The 17,420-nt window shown below is 65.0% G+C and overlaps 2 protein-coding genes across 3 annotated transcripts in view; one reads left to right on the top strand and one right to left on the bottom strand.

The window, feature by feature from the left end:
- The window catches only part of PTPRN (protein tyrosine phosphatase receptor type N), a 39,894-nt gene extending 35,931 nt beyond the window's left edge, over positions 1-3,963 (top strand). For both annotated transcript variants that reach the window (XM_075001576.1, XM_075001575.1), the window contains 4 exons: positions 1,941-1,994; positions 2,215-2,279; positions 2,438-2,511; positions 3,353-3,963. In XM_075001576.1, the coding sequence (XP_074857677.1) occupies positions 1,941-1,994; positions 2,215-2,279; positions 2,438-2,511; positions 3,353-3,424 (265 nt within the window). In that variant the 3' untranslated portion in view covers positions 3,425-3,963. The remainder of the gene's footprint in view (positions 1-1,940; positions 1,995-2,214; positions 2,280-2,437; positions 2,512-3,352) is intronic.
- A 1,423-nt stretch (positions 3,964-5,386) lies between these two features.
- On the bottom strand, positions 5,387-12,969 carry LOC142017018 (dnaJ homolog subfamily B member 2-like). Its single transcript, XM_075001601.1, has 10 exons — positions 12,900-12,969; positions 10,696-10,793; positions 10,113-10,222; positions 9,601-9,654; positions 9,100-9,216; positions 8,260-8,349; positions 7,792-7,897; positions 7,220-7,290; positions 6,898-7,116; positions 5,387-6,005 (listed from the first exon to the last, which is right to left on the bottom strand). Exons 2-10 carry the CDS (start codon positions 10,758-10,760, stop codon positions 5,995-5,997), a joined length of 843 nt encoding a protein of 280 aa, XP_074857702.1. The 5' UTR covers positions 10,761-10,793; positions 12,900-12,969; the 3' UTR covers positions 5,387-5,994.
- Between the last annotated feature and the right edge of the window lie 4,451 nt (positions 12,970-17,420).

Below are 17,420 nucleotides of genomic sequence, written 5' to 3'. Positions count from 1 at the left end.
CTCAGCTCTGCCACTGCACATCCACGCTGCCTTGTCCAGCTCCTTTAATCTCGATTCGGTTTTCAGGTGCTGCCACTTCACAGCGGAGTTGCTCAGTGTGGTTGCAGGCTCTCAGGCTGATGCCCTCTGCACCCCACGATTCCTGGAAGAATCCCTTCAGTGTGCCAGGCTCCTTGCGGGTCACAAGCTGCGCAGGGTTAGGCCGTAGGCCCCTCCGCCCTCTGGGACCGACTCCAACAGACTCTCAGAGGAACCCCTTCTTCAGTGTGACACCCGCTCTCAGGGACCATGAGCACCCTGTCTTGGGAAGGACTCATTCAGCGTCAGCCTCCTCAGGGGTCACTTGTTCCTGGGGGTTGGGCTCTCGGCCCCTCCACCTTCTGGGACCGACTCCAACAGATTCCCAGGAGTAACCCCTCCTCGGGTGTGACACCCCCTCTCGAGGACCACGACCGCAGTTGCTTGGGTTCGGCCGCAGGCCCCTCCGCCTTGGGGAACTGCACCTCACTGCCCTTCAGCACACCTGGGTCTCGCAGGCGCCACTTCTTCCGGGGCCCCGGTCACTTACTGCTGGATGCTCCATCCTCAGGGTGCAGAACATCCCACTTCTGACACCAGTGTGATGGGGTTCTGGGGTCCCCCAAGCTCTGCACCCCATCCGCAGGCAGGAGAGTCTCTCACTCAGCAGTAAAACAGCAGGTTCATTAGCCGACAGGACACAGCATCATACAGAGGAGTCAGTACAGCCGGCAGAGACAGCCAGTCCCATCCATGTTGGGGAGAGGAGGCCCCGAGGGGCCCCCAGAGCCGGGGCCTTGCCCCCTCCTTGGTCTCTCTCTCCCTCAGCCCAGACTAACTGCTTCCTACTCCCAGTTCCAATTCAAACCCCCTCAGGCTCCACCTCCTCCTTTGTCTGCAGTACAAAGGTGTTACCTGGTTGTCAGGGTTACCCTCAGCAGGAGCCCCACACCCTCTGTGAGCCACACACACAGGTATCCCCCACTCCATCACACTGGGCCAAAAGAAATCTGATGCGGTTCACAAGGAGAAGTGCAGAGTCCTGCCCCTGGGGCGGAAGAATCCCAAGCATTGTTACAGGCTGGGGACCGACTGGCTCAGCAGCAGTACGGCGGAAAGGGACCTGGGGGCTATGGTGGATGAAAGGCTGGATATGAGTACACAGGGCGCCCTTGTCGCCAGGAAGGCTAACGGCACATACTGGGGTGCATTAGGAGGAGCATTTCCAGCAGATCTAGAGAAGTGTTTGTTCCTCTCTATTTAGTTGTTTATTGTGTCCAGTTTTGAGCCCCCCCCCCCGACACCGTATTAAAGGATGTGGATTTGCTGCAGCGGGTTCAGCGGAGGGCAACAAAAATGCTTAGGGGGCTGGAGCACAAGACCTATGAGGAGAGGCTGAGGGATTTGGGCTTGTTTAGTTCACAGAAGAGAAGACTTAGGGGTGATTTAATAGCAGCCTTCAACTTCCTGCAGGGGAGCTCTAAAGAGGAGGGTGAGAAACTGTTCTCAGTGGTGTCAGATGGCAGAACAAGGAGCAATGGGCTGAAGTTGCAGAGGGGGAGGTGTAGGTTAGATATTAGGAAAAACTCTTTCCCCAGGCGGGTGGTGAAGCACTGGAATGTGTTGCCTAGAGAGGTGGTGGATTCTCCATCCCTAGAGGTTTTTAAGTCCCGGCTGGACAAGGTCCTGGCTGGGATGGCTTAGTGGGGATTGATCCTGCTTTGGGCAGGGGGCTGGACTAGATGACCTCCTGAGGTCCCTTCCAGCCCTGGGATTCTGGGATTCTGTGCGATACTGGCGGCCCCCTCAGGGCTGCAGCCCCAGGGCTGTGCTTGGGCTGGGGGCGTGGCGAGGGCCTGGAGGCCGGGCTGGCTGCGAGGTGGACGCCAGCTCACTCACCTACTTGCGCCTTGTCCTTGCAGGAAGGTGAACAAGTGCTACCGGGGTCGCTCCTGTCCGGTGATTGTGCACTGCAGGTAACAGCTCCCTCCTGCCGCTGAGCACCTGGGGCAGGCTCCATCCTGCTCGCCTGCACTGCCCCTCCTCCCTCACTGGGCCCCTGCCGAGGGCGGGGTGCAAGAGCAGGTGCAGCCGATGGGGACCCCCCCCCCAGGAGCCAGCACTGGGGCCCCCCTTCCCCTGCTGGGAGCCGTGCGCAGGACTGAGCCCCACCCCCCCCACCTCTCTCTCTTCCAGCGACGGGGCGGGCAGGACTGGGACCTACATCCTCATCGACATGGTACTAAACCGCATGGGCAAAGGTGAGCGCAGCCACAGCCCCCTGCCCGGCTTTGCCACCCACTCCTGGCACTGGGGCCTGGCGCTGCTCCACAGCCCTGGGCAGCCATCCTGCTGGCAGGGGCTCCGAGCGCTGGCCCCAGCCCCGGCTCTGAGCGCCCCGCCTCCTGCTCTGCCCTAGGAGTGAAGGAGATTGACATCGCTGCTACGCTGGAGCACGTCCGCGACCAGAGGCCCGGCATGGTGCAGACCAAGGTTCGCCCCTTCCCCAGCCAGGCCCCCACCCTGCAGGCAGCTCCCCCGGGCGGGATGGGGCAGAGCCCTTCCCCCACCCTGCAGGGCAGCTCCCCCGGGCGGGATGGGGCAGAGCCCTTCCCCCACCCTGCAGGGCAGCTCCCCCGGGCGGGATGGGGCACAGCCCTTCCCCAGCCAGGCCCCCACCCTGCAGGCAGCTCCCCCGGGCGGGATGGGGCACAGCCCCTCCCCCACCCTGCAGGCAGCTCCCCCGGGCGGGATGGGGCAGAGCCCTTCCCCCACCCTGCAGGGCAGCTCCCCCGGGCGGGATGGGGCACAGCCCTTCCCCCACCCTGCAGGGCAGCTCCCCCGGGCGGGATGGGGCACAGCCCTTCCCCAGCCAGGCCCCCACCCTGCAGGCAGCTCCCCCGGGCGGGATGGGGCAGAGCCCTTCCCCCACCCTGCAGGGCAGCTCCCCCGGGCGGGATGGGGCACAGCCCTTCCCCAGCCAGGCCCCCACCCTGCAGGCAGCTCCCCCGGGCGGGATGGGGCACAGCCCCTCCCCCACCCTGCAGGCAGCTCCCCCGGGCGGGACGGGGCACAGCCCTTCCCCAGCCAGATGGGCTGCACCAGGCTCCCACTGGCCAGTGCTCGCTATGGGGGCCGAGTGCCAGGCTCGGCTCTGGCTGCCCCCCCCCAGCAAGGGGCCCTCCCCCCCATGGATGGTGGGCTCAGCTGTTCAGCTGGGCTGAGCCCCAGGACCCACCTGCCCTGCCCTGCCCTGGCACGGAGGGGACCAAGGTAGCCAAGTCCCAGCACCGCAGGGTGGCCCGGGCCGGTCTCACCTACTGTCCCTCGGCAGGACCAGTTCGAGTTCGCGCTGACGGCTGTGGCAGAGGAGGTCAACGCCATCCTGAAGGCGCTGCCCCAGTGACCCGCTCCCCTCTGCTCGTCCCCTGCCCAGGCCGCCCAGGGTGCTGCCCCTGTGCTTCAAGCCCCCCTGCCCCAGGTCTCCGGCCTTGTGCTTCGTGTGGGTCCCCGCCAGGGCTGTTCTCTGCTGTAATGTCGTGTGTGGTGCTGTCCCCCTGCCCCCCCAGCCTCCCTTGCCCCCTGCAGCTGCGGGGTGGTGCTGAGGGCAGGCCCGGGGCTGCCTGGCCTAAGGGGGATCCCTGGCCCGGCTGCTGCCCTGTGCCTACCTCTGCACCCCTGGGCCCTTGGCTAACTCCAGGGCAGGTGACCCAGCCTGTGGGGTCTGTGCCAGCCAGGTGCCAACAGCGAGCCCCTGCCCTGCCGGCCCCCCGGCGCCCCGCCACACAGCACCCCTCCTCCAGGCAGCAGGGCTTGGGGGCGTGGGCAGTGCAGCCCCTGGGGCGAGAGGCCACAGCTGGCAGAGTCCCCACCAGCCCACGCTCCCCTGCTGCCAGGGGGCTGCCCTTGGGGGGGGGGGGGGGGCCTGTCTGGGGCACCTCCCTGCTGGGCGCAGAAGAGAAATTTCTAGAGAAATATAATTTTGTATCTTAATGTGAATAAAGTTCTTGTGTTGCGTGTGCAGCTGCAGCCTGGCCTGGCCTGGCTCTGTGGGTGCTGGGGCCCACCCCGCACCATTGCCACCCCCCAGGGCTGGGGGCTTTTCCCTGGTGGGGGGAGGGGAAGGAGGGCAGGATGTGCCCCTCTACTCTGCGGGGGTGGGGGGACTCTAGGCAGCTGCAGAGCCGGCCTGCAGGGGTACACATGGCTCCCAGCACCCCCAGGGGCAAGGCAGCCCCGAGGGAGCCCCCTGCCCCGGCTCAGCCTGGCCCTTCATCCAGCAGCTAAAAGCTGGGGGCTGGAGCTGGCCAAGGGCCCCTGCTGCCCTGCTCTGCCAGGGGGGCCTAGGGTGGTGACAGCCCAACCCTACTGCAGTCCCGGCGCAGGCCCTGCATCCAGAGGCTCCCCCAACCTTCTCGCCCATCAGTTAGGGACGCATGGATTGCACACAGGGACTGTCAGGTGGACAGACCGTTGGGCGCAGCAGGTAATGGTCCATGGCTCAGTGCCGGGCTGGCGGTTGGTTTTAAGGGGGGTGCCCTAAGGCTTGGGTCCAGGGCCCCTACTGGGCAAAAAGAAACCTCAGGTGGTTCAGCAGGGAGAAGTGCAGAGCCCTGCGCTTGGGACGGAAAACTCCCAAACACTTCCAGGCTGGGGCCCACCGGGCTAAGGAGCAGCGCAGCAGAAAAGGACCTGGGGGCTATGGTGGATGAGAGGCTGGAGAGGAGTCAGCAGTGAGCCCTGGTAGCCAAGAAGGCTAAGGGAAAAACAAGGTGCAGTAAGAGGAGCATTTCCAGCAGGTCTGGGGAAGTGATTATTCCCCTCCTCTGGGCCCCCCCCCAGTATAAAAAGGATGTGGATTTGCTGGAGCAGGTTCAGTGAAGGGAAACAAAAGTGATTAAGGGGCTGGAGCACACGGCCTATGAGGAGAGGCTGAGGGATTTGGGCTGGTTTAGTTTACAGAAGAGAAGACTGAGAGGTGATTTAATAGCAGCCTTCAGCTTCCTGAAGGGGAGCTCTAAAGAGGAGGGTGAGAAACTGTTCTCAGTGGTGTCAGAACAAGGAGTAATGGTCAGAAGTTGAAGAGGGGAAGGTCTAGGTTGGATATTAGGAAAAACTCTTTCCCCAGGCGGGTGGTGAAGCACTGGGATGCGTTGCCTGGAGAGGTGGTGGATTCTCCACCCCTTGAGGTTTTTAAGCCCCAGCTGGACAAGGTCCTGGCTGGGAGGAGTTAGCTGGGGTGATCCTGCTCCGGGCAGGGGCTGCACTCGCTGACCCCTTGAGTTTATGATTTCACTCTGGGCCCAGGGTAGGAAGTCAGTCCAGGCCCCTCCCCTCTACATATGCACAGAGCCCCTGACACAGCCGCTCTTGCAAACAAACAGTTTATTGACTGACAGTGGGTCCGTGCCCTGCAGCAGCCCAAGGAGACGTGGGGCAGGAGCCCCCCAGCCTTCCACCCCTCTGCGTCCCGCCTTGGCACAGCTCCTGCCCAGCTGGGAGGAGAGGGGGCAGCGTGTTGGAGTAAGAACTGTGTCCACCCACCCTGGGGCTGGACCATGTCTCCCAGCCACTGTCCCCCACCCACCCTGGGCTGCCCCCTCCTCTGCCATCAGGCCCCAGCCAACAGTTCCTCCTCCCCTCCCCTCAAGCCAGGCAGCACGCCAGGGCTCAGGGCAGCAAGGGGCCTGCACTGAGCATGGCCCCCCTCTGCCCCTCACTGCTCCAGCCCTTGCCCAGCCCGGCACACAGGCCCTGGACAGCCCAGGACTAGGCAGGACAGTCCCCCTGGGGCTCGGGTGAAATCAGTGCCCATGGGTGGCCTGGCACCAGCCCCCCCGCGCTAGCTACAGCCTACGGCGCATTGCTCAGCACAGCCCCCCAGCCCCCCACTGCCCAGCCCGGGGGAGCAGCGATGTCCGGGCGTGACCAGCCTCCCCGGGCGACTGCAGGTGGCAGGTCCCCGCGGCGCGTCCCTCAGAACACACCTGGGGAGACAAGCAGAGGGGAGGGGACAGGCCGCTGGGTGAATCGTGCGCTGTGAGAGCCATTGCACAGGCAGGCGAGGGCACCAGCAGGGGCACATGGTACAGCCCTGGGGGGCCTGGCCAAGCAGCTGCACAGCTCCTGGGCTAAGGGGCCCAGCCCTCGCTCGCCCCACGCAGGGACTGAGCCTGGTGCCCCCAGCCCAGGAGGGTGATGGTGCCCTGGCCATTTGGCCCAGGGAAGGGGTGGGGCAGGGGCTGCAGCCAGAGCAGTGGGGGCTGGGTAACAAGCAGTGACAAAACAAGCATCCACCCCTCCCCGCCCCGTACCTTCCTTGCAGCATCTGGTCCCTGGGCCCCCCAGGGACAGCCCAACTGGGCCCCTGCACGTGGCCTAAGCTCCGCCCACTCCCATGGAGGCCCTGCCCCCAGCCCTGCACACGGCTGAGCCTCGCGCCAGGCTCGAGGCTGCCCCCCCAGCAGAGGAAAGCATGGGTAGGAGCAGGCAGCCAAGCGTGTGATGCGGCACTGGGGAGGGGCCCCAAGGCCTGGGCAGGAGCCCCCCTCCTGCCCCAGTGCAGGCAGCTCCTTGCTGTGCAGCCTGGTGACCCTGCCCCATAGAGGGAGGTGCCTCTCCTGTGCTCCACTGACCCCTGCCCACCACCGCCGAGCGAGCAGCCGGGGGGCCGCAGTCCCAGCCCCACTCAGAGCAGACAGCAGTGCGGCTGCTTCTGCTTGGGAGCCGGCTCTGCGTCCGCCACAGCCCCCTCCTGCCCTGGCCCTGGCCCTGGCCCTGGCCCTGGCCCAGCTCCAGCGCTCTGAGGCTGGGGCACCGGGCTCCCTCTGGGCACCGGCTGGCGGGCACGGCCCGGCTGCCTGTTGGCGCCACGCACACCTGCTGGGCGCTGCCCGGCGGCCTCCATCTCTGACAGGCTGTAGGCCATGGCCAGCTGCAGGTCCTCGTCCTCCTCCTCGCTGTCCGTGTACAGGCAGACCGGGGAGGCGCTGCTGGGGCGCGGGGGCGGCGCGGGGGGCGTGTGCGCGGCCCGGCTCAGGAGGGCCTGCTGCTCCCGGCGGCTCAGCTCCAGGCCCAGCGCCATGTCGTCAGGGACCCCTGGGGACGGAGGCGAGAGTCAGGCTGGCTGGGGGGTGGGGCAGGGGCCCAGCTCGCCCCGCCCCCGCCCAGAGTGGGGACACCCCCGACCCCAGCTCCTCACCGTTCACATGGATCGACTTCAGCTCCCCGTCCTCCTCCACCTCCACCCGCTCCTGCCCGTTCTCCACGATCCTGTGGGGAGACACAAGGCCCGGGTCAGCCCGGCCAGCGCTCCGGCCATCCCCTTCGGGGCCCAGCCTCTGCCTTCCCTCGCACTGGCCGCAGGCGCCAGCTGCCAGGCCAGGATCATTGACTGCATGTACTCTGCCACCAGAAGGGGCAGCTGTGACACCCCCCCCCCCCCCGCCACAAGCACTACAGCCGAGCCGGGGGGGCCCCCCTCCGTGGGGGCCAATCGAGTCACGGACAGAGAGGCAAGAACTGCCAGGCCTTTGGCCACTGTCAGCGGGTCAAGCAGCTTCTGCAGGAGACGGGGGGGCCCTGCCTGAGCAGCATGGGGCCAGGAAGCGGGGGCTGTGGCGTGAGGGGCCGTGGGCCCCTGGCTGGGCCCGGGAAGGGGGGCTCTGGCGCGAGGGGCGGGCTCTGTGACCTGCTCCCCTGCAGCAGCTGCCGCCGTGGGGCTGGGAGACAGGCTGGCTTGGCCCATGGCAGTCGGCGCGGGCCCCTCCCTACCTCCTGGTGGTGATGCGTTTGCCATTGACAAAGGTGGTGGAGGTAGACACGGAGCGGAAGCCAATGCCGGGCTCAGCGCCAGGGCTGAAGGACGAGGAGAAGAAATCTGAAAGAGAGGGTGAGAACCTCACTGCGGGAGCCCTCGCCGGGGTCCCCTGCGGGGCTGTGGGGGGCTCCTGAGCTGGGTGGTGAGGGGGCAGCCGGGGACACACTGCAGGGTAAGCGTGAAACTCGCTGAGCAGACGCCCATCCAGGATTTGCAGGACCAGCAGGTCTGTGGGTAACCAGAGGCGAGGGAGGAGGCACAGGCCAGGCCAGGCCAGGGAGCAGGAGCCAAGCCGAGTGTTTGGGCCAGGCCACGGAGGGGATTCAGAGCCAGTGTAATTGGGGCAGTAGTGGTGCTGGGATACAGGCACACGCCCCAGTACTCAGGACACGGCACAGCGGTGACGGGCAGGCTGCCCCTACCTGAGGATGCTGGGAAGGAGGAGAAGAAAGAGCCCGGTCCAGAGTGTCGGGGACCAGCGCCCCGCAGCTCGGAGAATGGCAGCATCTCATCTGGAAGGCAGGGATTGCGGTGTGAGTACAGCCCACGGGCCTCCCTCGCCAGCCCTGAGCTCTGGAGCACAGCCAGGCCCCCGGGGCGCTCTGTGGGGCAGGGGGTCGCACCCTGGTGCCAGGCTGCAGAGCAGCAGGAGGAGGCACTGAAGAGCCAGCAGACCCCCGCTCTGGGTGCTGCGGGGTCCTGCAGGCCTGGGCCTCGGTGCTCCGAGGGCCGCACGCCAGCGGACGCTGCTCTGGCCTCGCTCGGGTCCGGTGGCCTGGGGCTCCCGACAGGTGGCAGCGCTGCTCCCAGCCCTCCACCACCCGCACCGAGCAGGGCCTATGACAGCCCCTCAGCCTCAGGCACCAATCCACCCCTTCCCCGGCGCTGGAGCCAAGCCTGCCTGCAGCCTCCGAGCCTGGACCACCACCACCTCCCAGGCTCCCCACCAGCTCACACCGCGGTCCTCGGCTCCCGCCTGGCCCCAGCACAGCCAGCACCGGCTGCGCAGTACTGTACTAACCCCAGGGGCTGGCAGCTGCAGCCCTGCCAGCACCCAGAAGCTCAAACTCCTGACTTGCAAACCCAGACCACGCCACTCAAGTCACAGGCAAATCACCACAAGCAATCGGCAGTACAGGGCCTGTGACACACAACACGGCCTCTGGCTCCTCTCGCCAATCCCCCCTTCACAGCCCCTCTGCCACCTCTCTGGCTGCCAAGGCCAAGCCCAGCTCAGCTCAGAGCCCTGGGCGGACACACACCGAAGAGCTCGGCAAAGGGATCCCGCCCGCCGAAGAACTCGCGGAAGACGTCATGGGCGCTGCGGAAGGTGAAGGTGAACTCGGGAACTCCCGTGTCGGCCTGGGAGCCCCCAGGTCCTGCAGGGAAACAGCAGAGACAGGGCGCTAGTGCTTGGAGCCCAGCCACGCATGGCCCAGGGGAGCCGAGGCCAGCAGGGCCCAAGCCAGGCCACGGGCGCGTCACCCACAGCTGCCGCCAGCGGACAGCACAGCTCCCAGCATGCAATGGGGCACAATGCACCCCCTGGGCCATACTAACTCCCTCCAGCCCCACTGCAGCATCTGCAGGTGCAGTGTGGGGCGGGGCAGGGCCCCAGCCAGGCGGAACGCAGCATAGAAGCGCTGCTGGGGGGTCTGGACAGGGGAAGGCGGCCTCAGCCACCGCAGGGCATTTCCCTTGCCCCAGCCAGCGCTGCAGCACTCAGGACCCCACCTCAGCTCCCCCCAGCACAGCCCACTCACCTGCTCCCATCAGCCCATCCTTGCCATAGCGGTCGTAGATGTCACGTTTCTCCTCTGCAGGAGAGGAGTGGAGTTAGCAGGACCCCAGGCGTGGGCAGAGCTGGCGAGGGGCAGCCCCCACTAACCCGGAGGGTTGGGGGGGCATCTCCCTCCACTGGAGCACAGGAGCTGGGGTCAGGGCTGCACAGGCCCGGGGCCATCGGGACAGCCCCGAAAGTCCCAACTCTCGGAGTCACGGGATGGGGCAAGGAGCTTGGCTGTGGGTGGCAGGGCCAAGCTGAGAGGGTGACCGCCCAGCTCAGACCCAGATCCTTGCCCCAGTCTCCTGGCCCTAGGATGCTCAGGGCAGGTGCCACCTCTCCGGGCGCTCCACGGGGATCCCTGAGCAGCACGGTGGCGGGGGCGGACGTGACGTGTTAGCCTGGCTGTGCGGCCCAGGGCTGGCCCCTTTCCCCTGCACTGCGGGGACGCCAGAGCCCGTAGCCCAGTCCCCGGGGACGCCGGTTCCTTACTGTCCGACAGCACTTCGTAGGCCTCCGCGATCTCCTTGAACTTCTGCTCGGCGTGTTCCTTGTTCTCCGGGTTCTTGTCCGGGTGCCACTTGAGAGCCGCCTTCCTGTACCTGCCCCAGTGAGCCCCTCAGTGACACCTGCGGCAGCTGTGCCCCGGCCCTGCCCATGCCTGCCCCCTGTGCCCACCTGGGCACCTGGCCAGGCAGCGCTGGGTTCTAGGGTCTTCCTCCGCAAGCTGCTCTTTGGTCCTGCTCCCCTCGCCAGCTCATGCTGAGCTCCCCCACCCGCCGCCGCTCCCCAGAGCGGTGCAAGAGCAAGGCAGGGCCCCCAAGCACACACATCACCCCGAGAGGCCCTGGCCAGCCTCCATGCGCCAGACACCCCACCCCTCGGATGGGAGCCAGGCTGCACCCGGGCCACCTTTTACCCCAGGGAAGAGAGAAGCCCGGCAAGGCAAGTGGCCTGCCCTGCCCTCCCGCACGCATCCAACAGCCCGCTCTCCGCAGCGCCTGCACCCATCAGCGGGCAGCAGAGGGACCCGGGGCCGGCAGCACCTGCTCACGCCAGGGAGGGTGGGACTTACGCCTTCTTGATGTCGTCCGAGGAGGCGTTGCGGGGCACACCCAGCACTTCGTAGTACTCCACCATGGCGCCCGTCCGTCCACAGGGGCCGGCGTGCAGCTGGCGGGAGGGTAGCGTCAGGCAGGGCGAGCCCCCGGTGCTCAGGGCCCAGGAGCAGCGACTTCGGGCAGGCCTCACACGCTGGCTCCCCACCCCCACCCCCACCGGGCCTCTCCGCTCACCCCCAGCTGGCTCTGGCACTGCCGCCTCCCCCAGGGGGTTATTTGGGGCACACGGGCCCTCCATCTCCAGCCCCACAGGCACCTGTCCCGCACGCCGAGCAGATTCTCAAAGGGATCTGCCTGCTGGCACCTTGCAGGGTCACGCTCCCCAAGTGCCCAGCATGCCCGGGGCAGGGGCGGAGAGCTGCGTGCGGGCAGGGCTGGGGCAGGACACTCCGGCCAGCACGAGGGGCAAGTTGCCCCTGCTAGAGCTGGCCTGCAGCCAGCTGGGAGAGGGCGCTGCCGGGACACCTAATCCCAGGCAGCACTGGACAACACCCACCTCCCCGCATCTGGGCCCCAGTCCTGTGGCACACAGCCCCTCGCCAGGGCCTGCGTGGTCCCGCCAGGGCCCTCAGCTCCTCGCTTGGCCTCAGGCACCCGAGGGAGCGGCTGGATTTGTCCCCAGGGCTGAGCCGCCCCAGCCCGTCGCTCCCCCCCCGCCGCAATCTCGCACGCGCCGGACGCTGGAGTCCCACGGGGCTCTCGCCAGGGCACCGCAGAAGCAGGGCTGGCAGAGGAGAGCAAAGGGAATCGCGTGGGGACAGATCAGGCTGGGCCCAGCCGCACTGAGGAGCTTAGGAGGCACTGGGCACATGTAATCCCCCGGCAAGGGAACAGCTGCGGCAGGGGCGCCGGCCTGAGCGCGGCCCAGCACCGAGGCAGCACCGTCCACTGGTTAATGCCAGGCCACAGCCCCCTTCTGGGTCACACCCCCCCTCGGCTGCAGCTGCAGAGAGCCGGGCTCCGGCCCCCTCCCCCTCTTCCCATCCCCAGCCACCTTACCTTCCGCTCCCCTAGCCGGGGCCCGAGGCCGCCCGCTGCACCCCAGCGCCCACCCCCTTTCCCGTCCACCCCCAGCGTGGGGCTGTTCTGCTCCCTCCCCTCCCCCACGCATTCAGCGTGTGCCTTAAACTAGCTCACAGCCAGCTCCCCCTCCCCTCCCCCCACCATGCATCAGCACTTTCCAGGGCGGGGCTGGGGAAGGGGCCGGGGCTGACCCCCCTCCCCACGTGCAGCTGGTAAGTGAGGCCTTCGGTAAGCCCAGCAGAGGGGCTCAGTGCCTTTGTAAACAAACAGCCCCATCTCACCGGCCTGGGGCACTGACACCCCCACCAGGGCGCTGGGTCCCATTTCACCCCCCCCCGGCAGTGACACCCCCACCAGGGCGCTGGGTCCCATCTCACCCCCCCAGGCAGTGAGACCCCCCCCCGGGGCGCTGGGTGCCATCTCACCGGCCTGGGGCAGTGACACCCCCCCCCCAGGGCGCTGGGTCCCATCTCACCCGCCCCCGGCAGTGACACCCCCCCCAGGGCACTGGGTCCCATCTCCCCCCTGGCAGTGACACCCCCCCCAGGGCGCTGGGTCCCATCTCCCCCCCCAGGCAGTGACACCCCCCCCAGAGTGCTGGGTCCCATCTCACCCCCCCCCAGGCAGCGACACCCCCCCCAGGGCGCTGGGTCCCATCTCCCCCCTGGCAGTGACACCCCCCCCAGGGCGCTGGGTCCCATCTCCCCCCCCAGGCAGTGACACCCCCCCCAGAGTGCTGGGTCCCATCTCACCCCCCCCCAGGCAGCGACACCCCCCCCGGGGCGCTGGGTCCCATCTCACCCGCCCCCCCAGGCAGCGACACCCCCCCCGGGGCGCTGGGTCCCATCTCACCCGCCCCCCCAGGCAGCGACACCCCCCACCCCGGGGCGCTGGGTCCCATCTCACCCGCCCCCCCAGGCAGCGACACCCCCCCCCAGGGCGCTGGGTCCCATCTCACCCCCCCCGGCAGCGACACCCCCCCCAGGGCGCTGGGTCCCATCTCACCCCCCCCCCCGGGGCGCTGGGTCCCATCTCACCCCCCCGCCCCAGGCAGCGACACGCCCCCCCGGGGCGCTGGGTCCCATCTCACCTGCTGCGCCGCCCCCCCCCCGGGCGGGTCCCCCCCCGTCCCTACCTCCCCGCGGCGCAGCGGCCGCACCAGGCTCCGGCTCTCCGAGCCCGGCCACAGCTGTGCGGTCCTGGGGCGGGACAGAGCTCGCTCCTAGCCCATCCCTGCCTTCCCCTACTTGACCGGCAGAACCTGCGACCAATGGCGGTCCAGGAACCATTGTGACGTCAGGGGCCTGCACTCTGAACTGATGAGGTCATGAAAAACAAGCTCGCAGCCCAGCTGGAGACCCCCCGCTGCAGCCCCCCCAACTCCCCCACTGCCCCCCACCGTGCAGCCCCCCCAACTCCCCCACTGCCCCCCACCGTGCAGCCCCCTGCAGCCCCCCCAGCTCCCTTACTACTCCCCACCGTGCAGCCCCCTGCTCCCTGCAGACCCCCAGCTCCCCCCACTGCCCCTCCACCGTGCAGCCTCCCAGCACCCTGCAGCCCCCCAGCTCCCCTCACTGCCCTCCCACTGTGCAGCCCCCCTGCCCCCTGCAGCCCCCCAGCTCCCCCCACTGCCCTCACACTGTGCAGCCCCCCAGCTCCCCCCACTGCCCCCACACCCTGCACTACCCAGCTCCCTGCCCCCTGCAGCCCTCCCCAGCTCCCCACAGCCCCTCATATCCTGTAGCCCCGTCCTTTGTCCCTCTGCGCTCAGCACAGACTAACTGCCTTCCAACTCTTACCTCCCCCCCCCACACACACACTCACTCCTGCCCGCTCTGTGTACGGGGAAGAGGTGCTGTGATGGGGTTCTGGGGTCCCCAAAGCTCTGCACCCTGTCCGCAGGCAGGAGAGTCTCTCACTCAGCAGGAAAACAGCAGGTTTATTAGCCGACAGGACACAGCATCGTACAGAGGAGTCAGTGCAGCAGGCAGAGACAGCCAGTCCCATCCATGTTGGGGAGAGGAGGCCCCGAGGGGCCCCCAGAGCTGGGGCCTGGCCCCCTCCTTGGTCTCTCTCTCCCTCAGCCAAGACTAACTGCTTCCAACTCCCAGTTCCAATTCAAACCCCTCAGGCTCCACCTCCTCCTTTGTCTGCAGTGGAAAGGTGTTACCTGGTCATCAAGGTTTCCCTCAGCAGGAGCCCCACACCCTCTGTGAGCCACTCACATACACACAGGTATTCCCCACTCCATCACATCTCTCCCCCCTTCCAGACCGAACTGAGCGGGGTCACTCAACTGGTGACCTGGGGAAGTTCGGGGCTCTCCCCTTGTGACAGGGCATTGGCTGTACCCTCTGTTCTCCCCTCGATGTGCACCACCTCCACGTCATAGTCCTGCTGGGGGAGGCTCCAAGTCAGGAGCTTGGTCTTGGCCCTTTTCATGTGATGCAGCCGGGCAAGTTCCTTTAGTTCCCTTGGGTTGGTTGGTCTCGCTGCAGCACCAACAGATCAAACAGGTCTTTTGTGGTCTGGGTCCTGCCCCATCTGACCACCAGTCCATACAGCTGCTCCAGCCAATGTTTGGAATTCAGTTACAGTCCAGTAACAGAAGGTACAAATGCTTCCATCCTTGGCATTTAGCCAGACCACCACAATGGCTGTGTGCCTCAGTTTCCCCTTTCATGCCACACAATAGGTTTGGAATGTTCCTTCTCATGTCAGAGGTTGCAAGACTAGTTACAGGGAACAATGGTGACATTTCAGAGTTACAGACTCCTTCAACATACAATTCATGCTTCTACATCAATGTCATCATGTCACATGGCTCTTTCCAAACATTCAGTGCATGGTACAATTCTACAGCTTTTGGGAGCAGCACCCCTTGGTTACAGCAGTTAGCGTGACTAACAGAACAAACCCATTGCAACTGTACATTTACGTTGCTCTTTGGTAGACCACAACTTTTGTGTAACCTCCTTGAGAATCTGGTATTTTGGGGATAAATGGCTGAGGCCTTTCTTAGCACCATCAAGTTCTAATCTTCTCCCTTGCCCCCTGGGGTGGAAATCTGATCTCTCTGGGTGTGCCCTCCCTTCTAACAAGAGCTGGGCCATTGATGATCTCAGGGAGACGGCCCCCTTCCAGCCAGTCTGGAAATTTGCCAACCAAACCGGTGTCTGAGAGTTGTTTTGTGAGTCCCAGACGCAGAATCCACATGAAGGAATCTCTGTTTATCCCTTACTGGCCCACCAGGCCCACAGCTCCTTTGTCCTTTTACCTCCAACTTCTGCCTCCCCGTGGAATCAGAATTGGAGTCCAGTGTGAGAATATAAGTGTTTCTAGCATCTGGAGATGGGGAATTGTTGAACCTCTCCTGCATCCTACAGAGATTGGCTGTGCAGCTGTTTTACTTGGTTCTCACAGGGCTGCTCACATTCCCTGATAGTTTTCACTTTACTTGCACCAACTTCCAATTCCTGAGAAACTTTTACACTGCCTGCTTTGGACCCTTCCAGAGCACAGCCAGTGGTTTCATACTCAGGCGGGTCCTGGCCATCAGGAGCTGAAACAAACTTCTCTCCAGGCAAAGGGTTGCTCTGGTGCTTACAGACAAGCACCTTTCCTGTTCACTCTCCTCCACCTCACTCCCATTTTCTGCAGTCCCCACAGACGGGTCAGGAAAAGTTTCAGGGAAATTCTCTTCCTTAAGAGCTTCCCCAAACAATAACTCACCCCTGTCTGGCTCCACAGGGGCACTGCTCCCTTGAGCCACAACCAGCTCCTGGGTTTCACCTACACCCAGGATCACTTCTGGCCCGTTAGGCATCCCACGTAATCCCCCTCCAGGCAGACAGCCAGTACCACCAGACAGAAGGTTAGAATCCCTTTCCTCCCTTCTGCTACCAGCTCCTTTATCTTCATCAGTCAGCGTAACTCCATTGCCCGTCTGTTCTTGTGTCCTGGCGAGAGGATGACTCTGGTAGGACAGAGTCCTCTCACCCCCTCCCAATAACACCTCAGCATCAGGCAAAGAACAAGTACCAGAATCGTCTGGTCTCTGGGATTCCCTGATGATCCTAACTGGATTAGACCAAGTTAAAGCATCATCCCCCCTGAGAGACACAGAGGCAGGCCCACTTCCCATCTGGGCTTCAGCTGCCCTCAGATCCAGCTCTGGGATCTTGGCTCCATCTCGAGCCCCCACAGGCTCAGGCAAAGGATTCACTTCCCCAGAAGCAGAAGCACTTTTCTTGCACCAAGGACCAGTGTCCTTAGCAGGGATACCACTGCCCATCCCAGAGCCATTCCCTCTGTTCCAGCCCCCATGGCTGGATTCAGAGACACACCTGGAATGCTCTTTTCTGGTGGATCCTTCTCCAGCCACCCCAGGCTGGGGAATCTTCCTCAGACAATGGGCTAGTTTCCTTATTGGCACCTTTTCCAAACGCAGGCTCTGCTCTCTCCCCAGGCTGCTGCTGCTGTTCAACACAGACAGACAATGGGAGACACTCTCTCCTTTGTCCCAGCCCCCCGGCTGGTCTCCACACACACACAGAAGGTGAAGCAGCTTCTCTCACAGACAACTTGCCATTCCCAGTGGATCAGCTGCTTTCCTGCACAGACACACAGGCACCTTCCTCGGCCCAGGCCTGGAAAACTCTTCGCAGGTCTGTCTTGGCCACTAGTAGATGATGGGTTGGAATCGCTCCTTCCCTCCTTGAGCTGTGGCAGGCCACTCGGTTCAGAGCTCCATGCAGTCCAGGGTTCCCTGCCCCGATCCGGGCTCACCTCTGCAGGATTTTCCTTAACCCTCACCTCTGCCACTGCACATCCACGCTGCCTTGTCCAGCTTCTTTAATCTCGATTCAGTTTCCAGGCGCTGCCACTTCACAGCGGAGTTTCTCAGCGTGGTTGCAGGCTCTCAGGCTGATGCCCTCTGCACCCCACGATTCCTGGAAGAATCCCTTCAGTGTGCCAGGCTCCTTGCGGGTCACAAGCTCCCTGGGGTTAGGCCGTAGGCCCCTCCGCCCTCTGGAACCGACTCCAACAGACTCCCAGGAGTAACCCCTCCTCGGGTGTGACACCCCCTCTCGAGGACCACGACCGCAGTTGCTTGGGTTCGGCTGCAGGCCCCTCCGCCTTGGGGAGCTGCACCTCACTGCCCTTCAGCACACCTGGGTCTCGCAGGCCCCCCCTTCTTCCAGGGCCCCGGTCACTTACTGCTGGATGCTCCATCCTCGGGGTGCAGAACGTCCCACTTCTGACACCGGTGTGATGGAGTTCTGGGGTCCCCAAAGCTCTGCACCCTGTCCGCAGGCAGGAGAGTCTCTCACTCAGCAGGAAAACAGCAGGTTTATTAGCCGACAGGACACAGCATCGTACAGAGGAGTCAGTGCAGCAGGCAGAGACAGCCAGTCCCATCCATGTTGGGGAGAGGAGGCCCCGAGGGGCCCCCAGAGCTGGGGCCTGGCCCCCTCCTTGGTCTCTCTCTCCCTCAGCCAAGACTAACTGCTTCCAACTCCCAGTTCCAATTCAAACCCCTCAGGCTCCACCTCCTCCTTTGTCTGCAGTGGAAAGGTGTTACCTGGTCATCAAGGTTTCCCTCAGCAGGAGCCCCACACCCTCTGTGAGCCACTCACATACACACAGGTATTCC

Source organism: Carettochelys insculpta, chromosome 8 (assembly GCF_033958435.1).
Source record: "Carettochelys insculpta isolate YL-2023 chromosome 8, ASM3395843v1, whole genome shotgun sequence".
NCBI classification, from domain to species: Eukaryota; Metazoa; Chordata; order Testudines; family Carettochelyidae; genus Carettochelys; species Carettochelys insculpta.
This window is presented reverse-complemented; position numbering and strand designations above follow the sequence as displayed.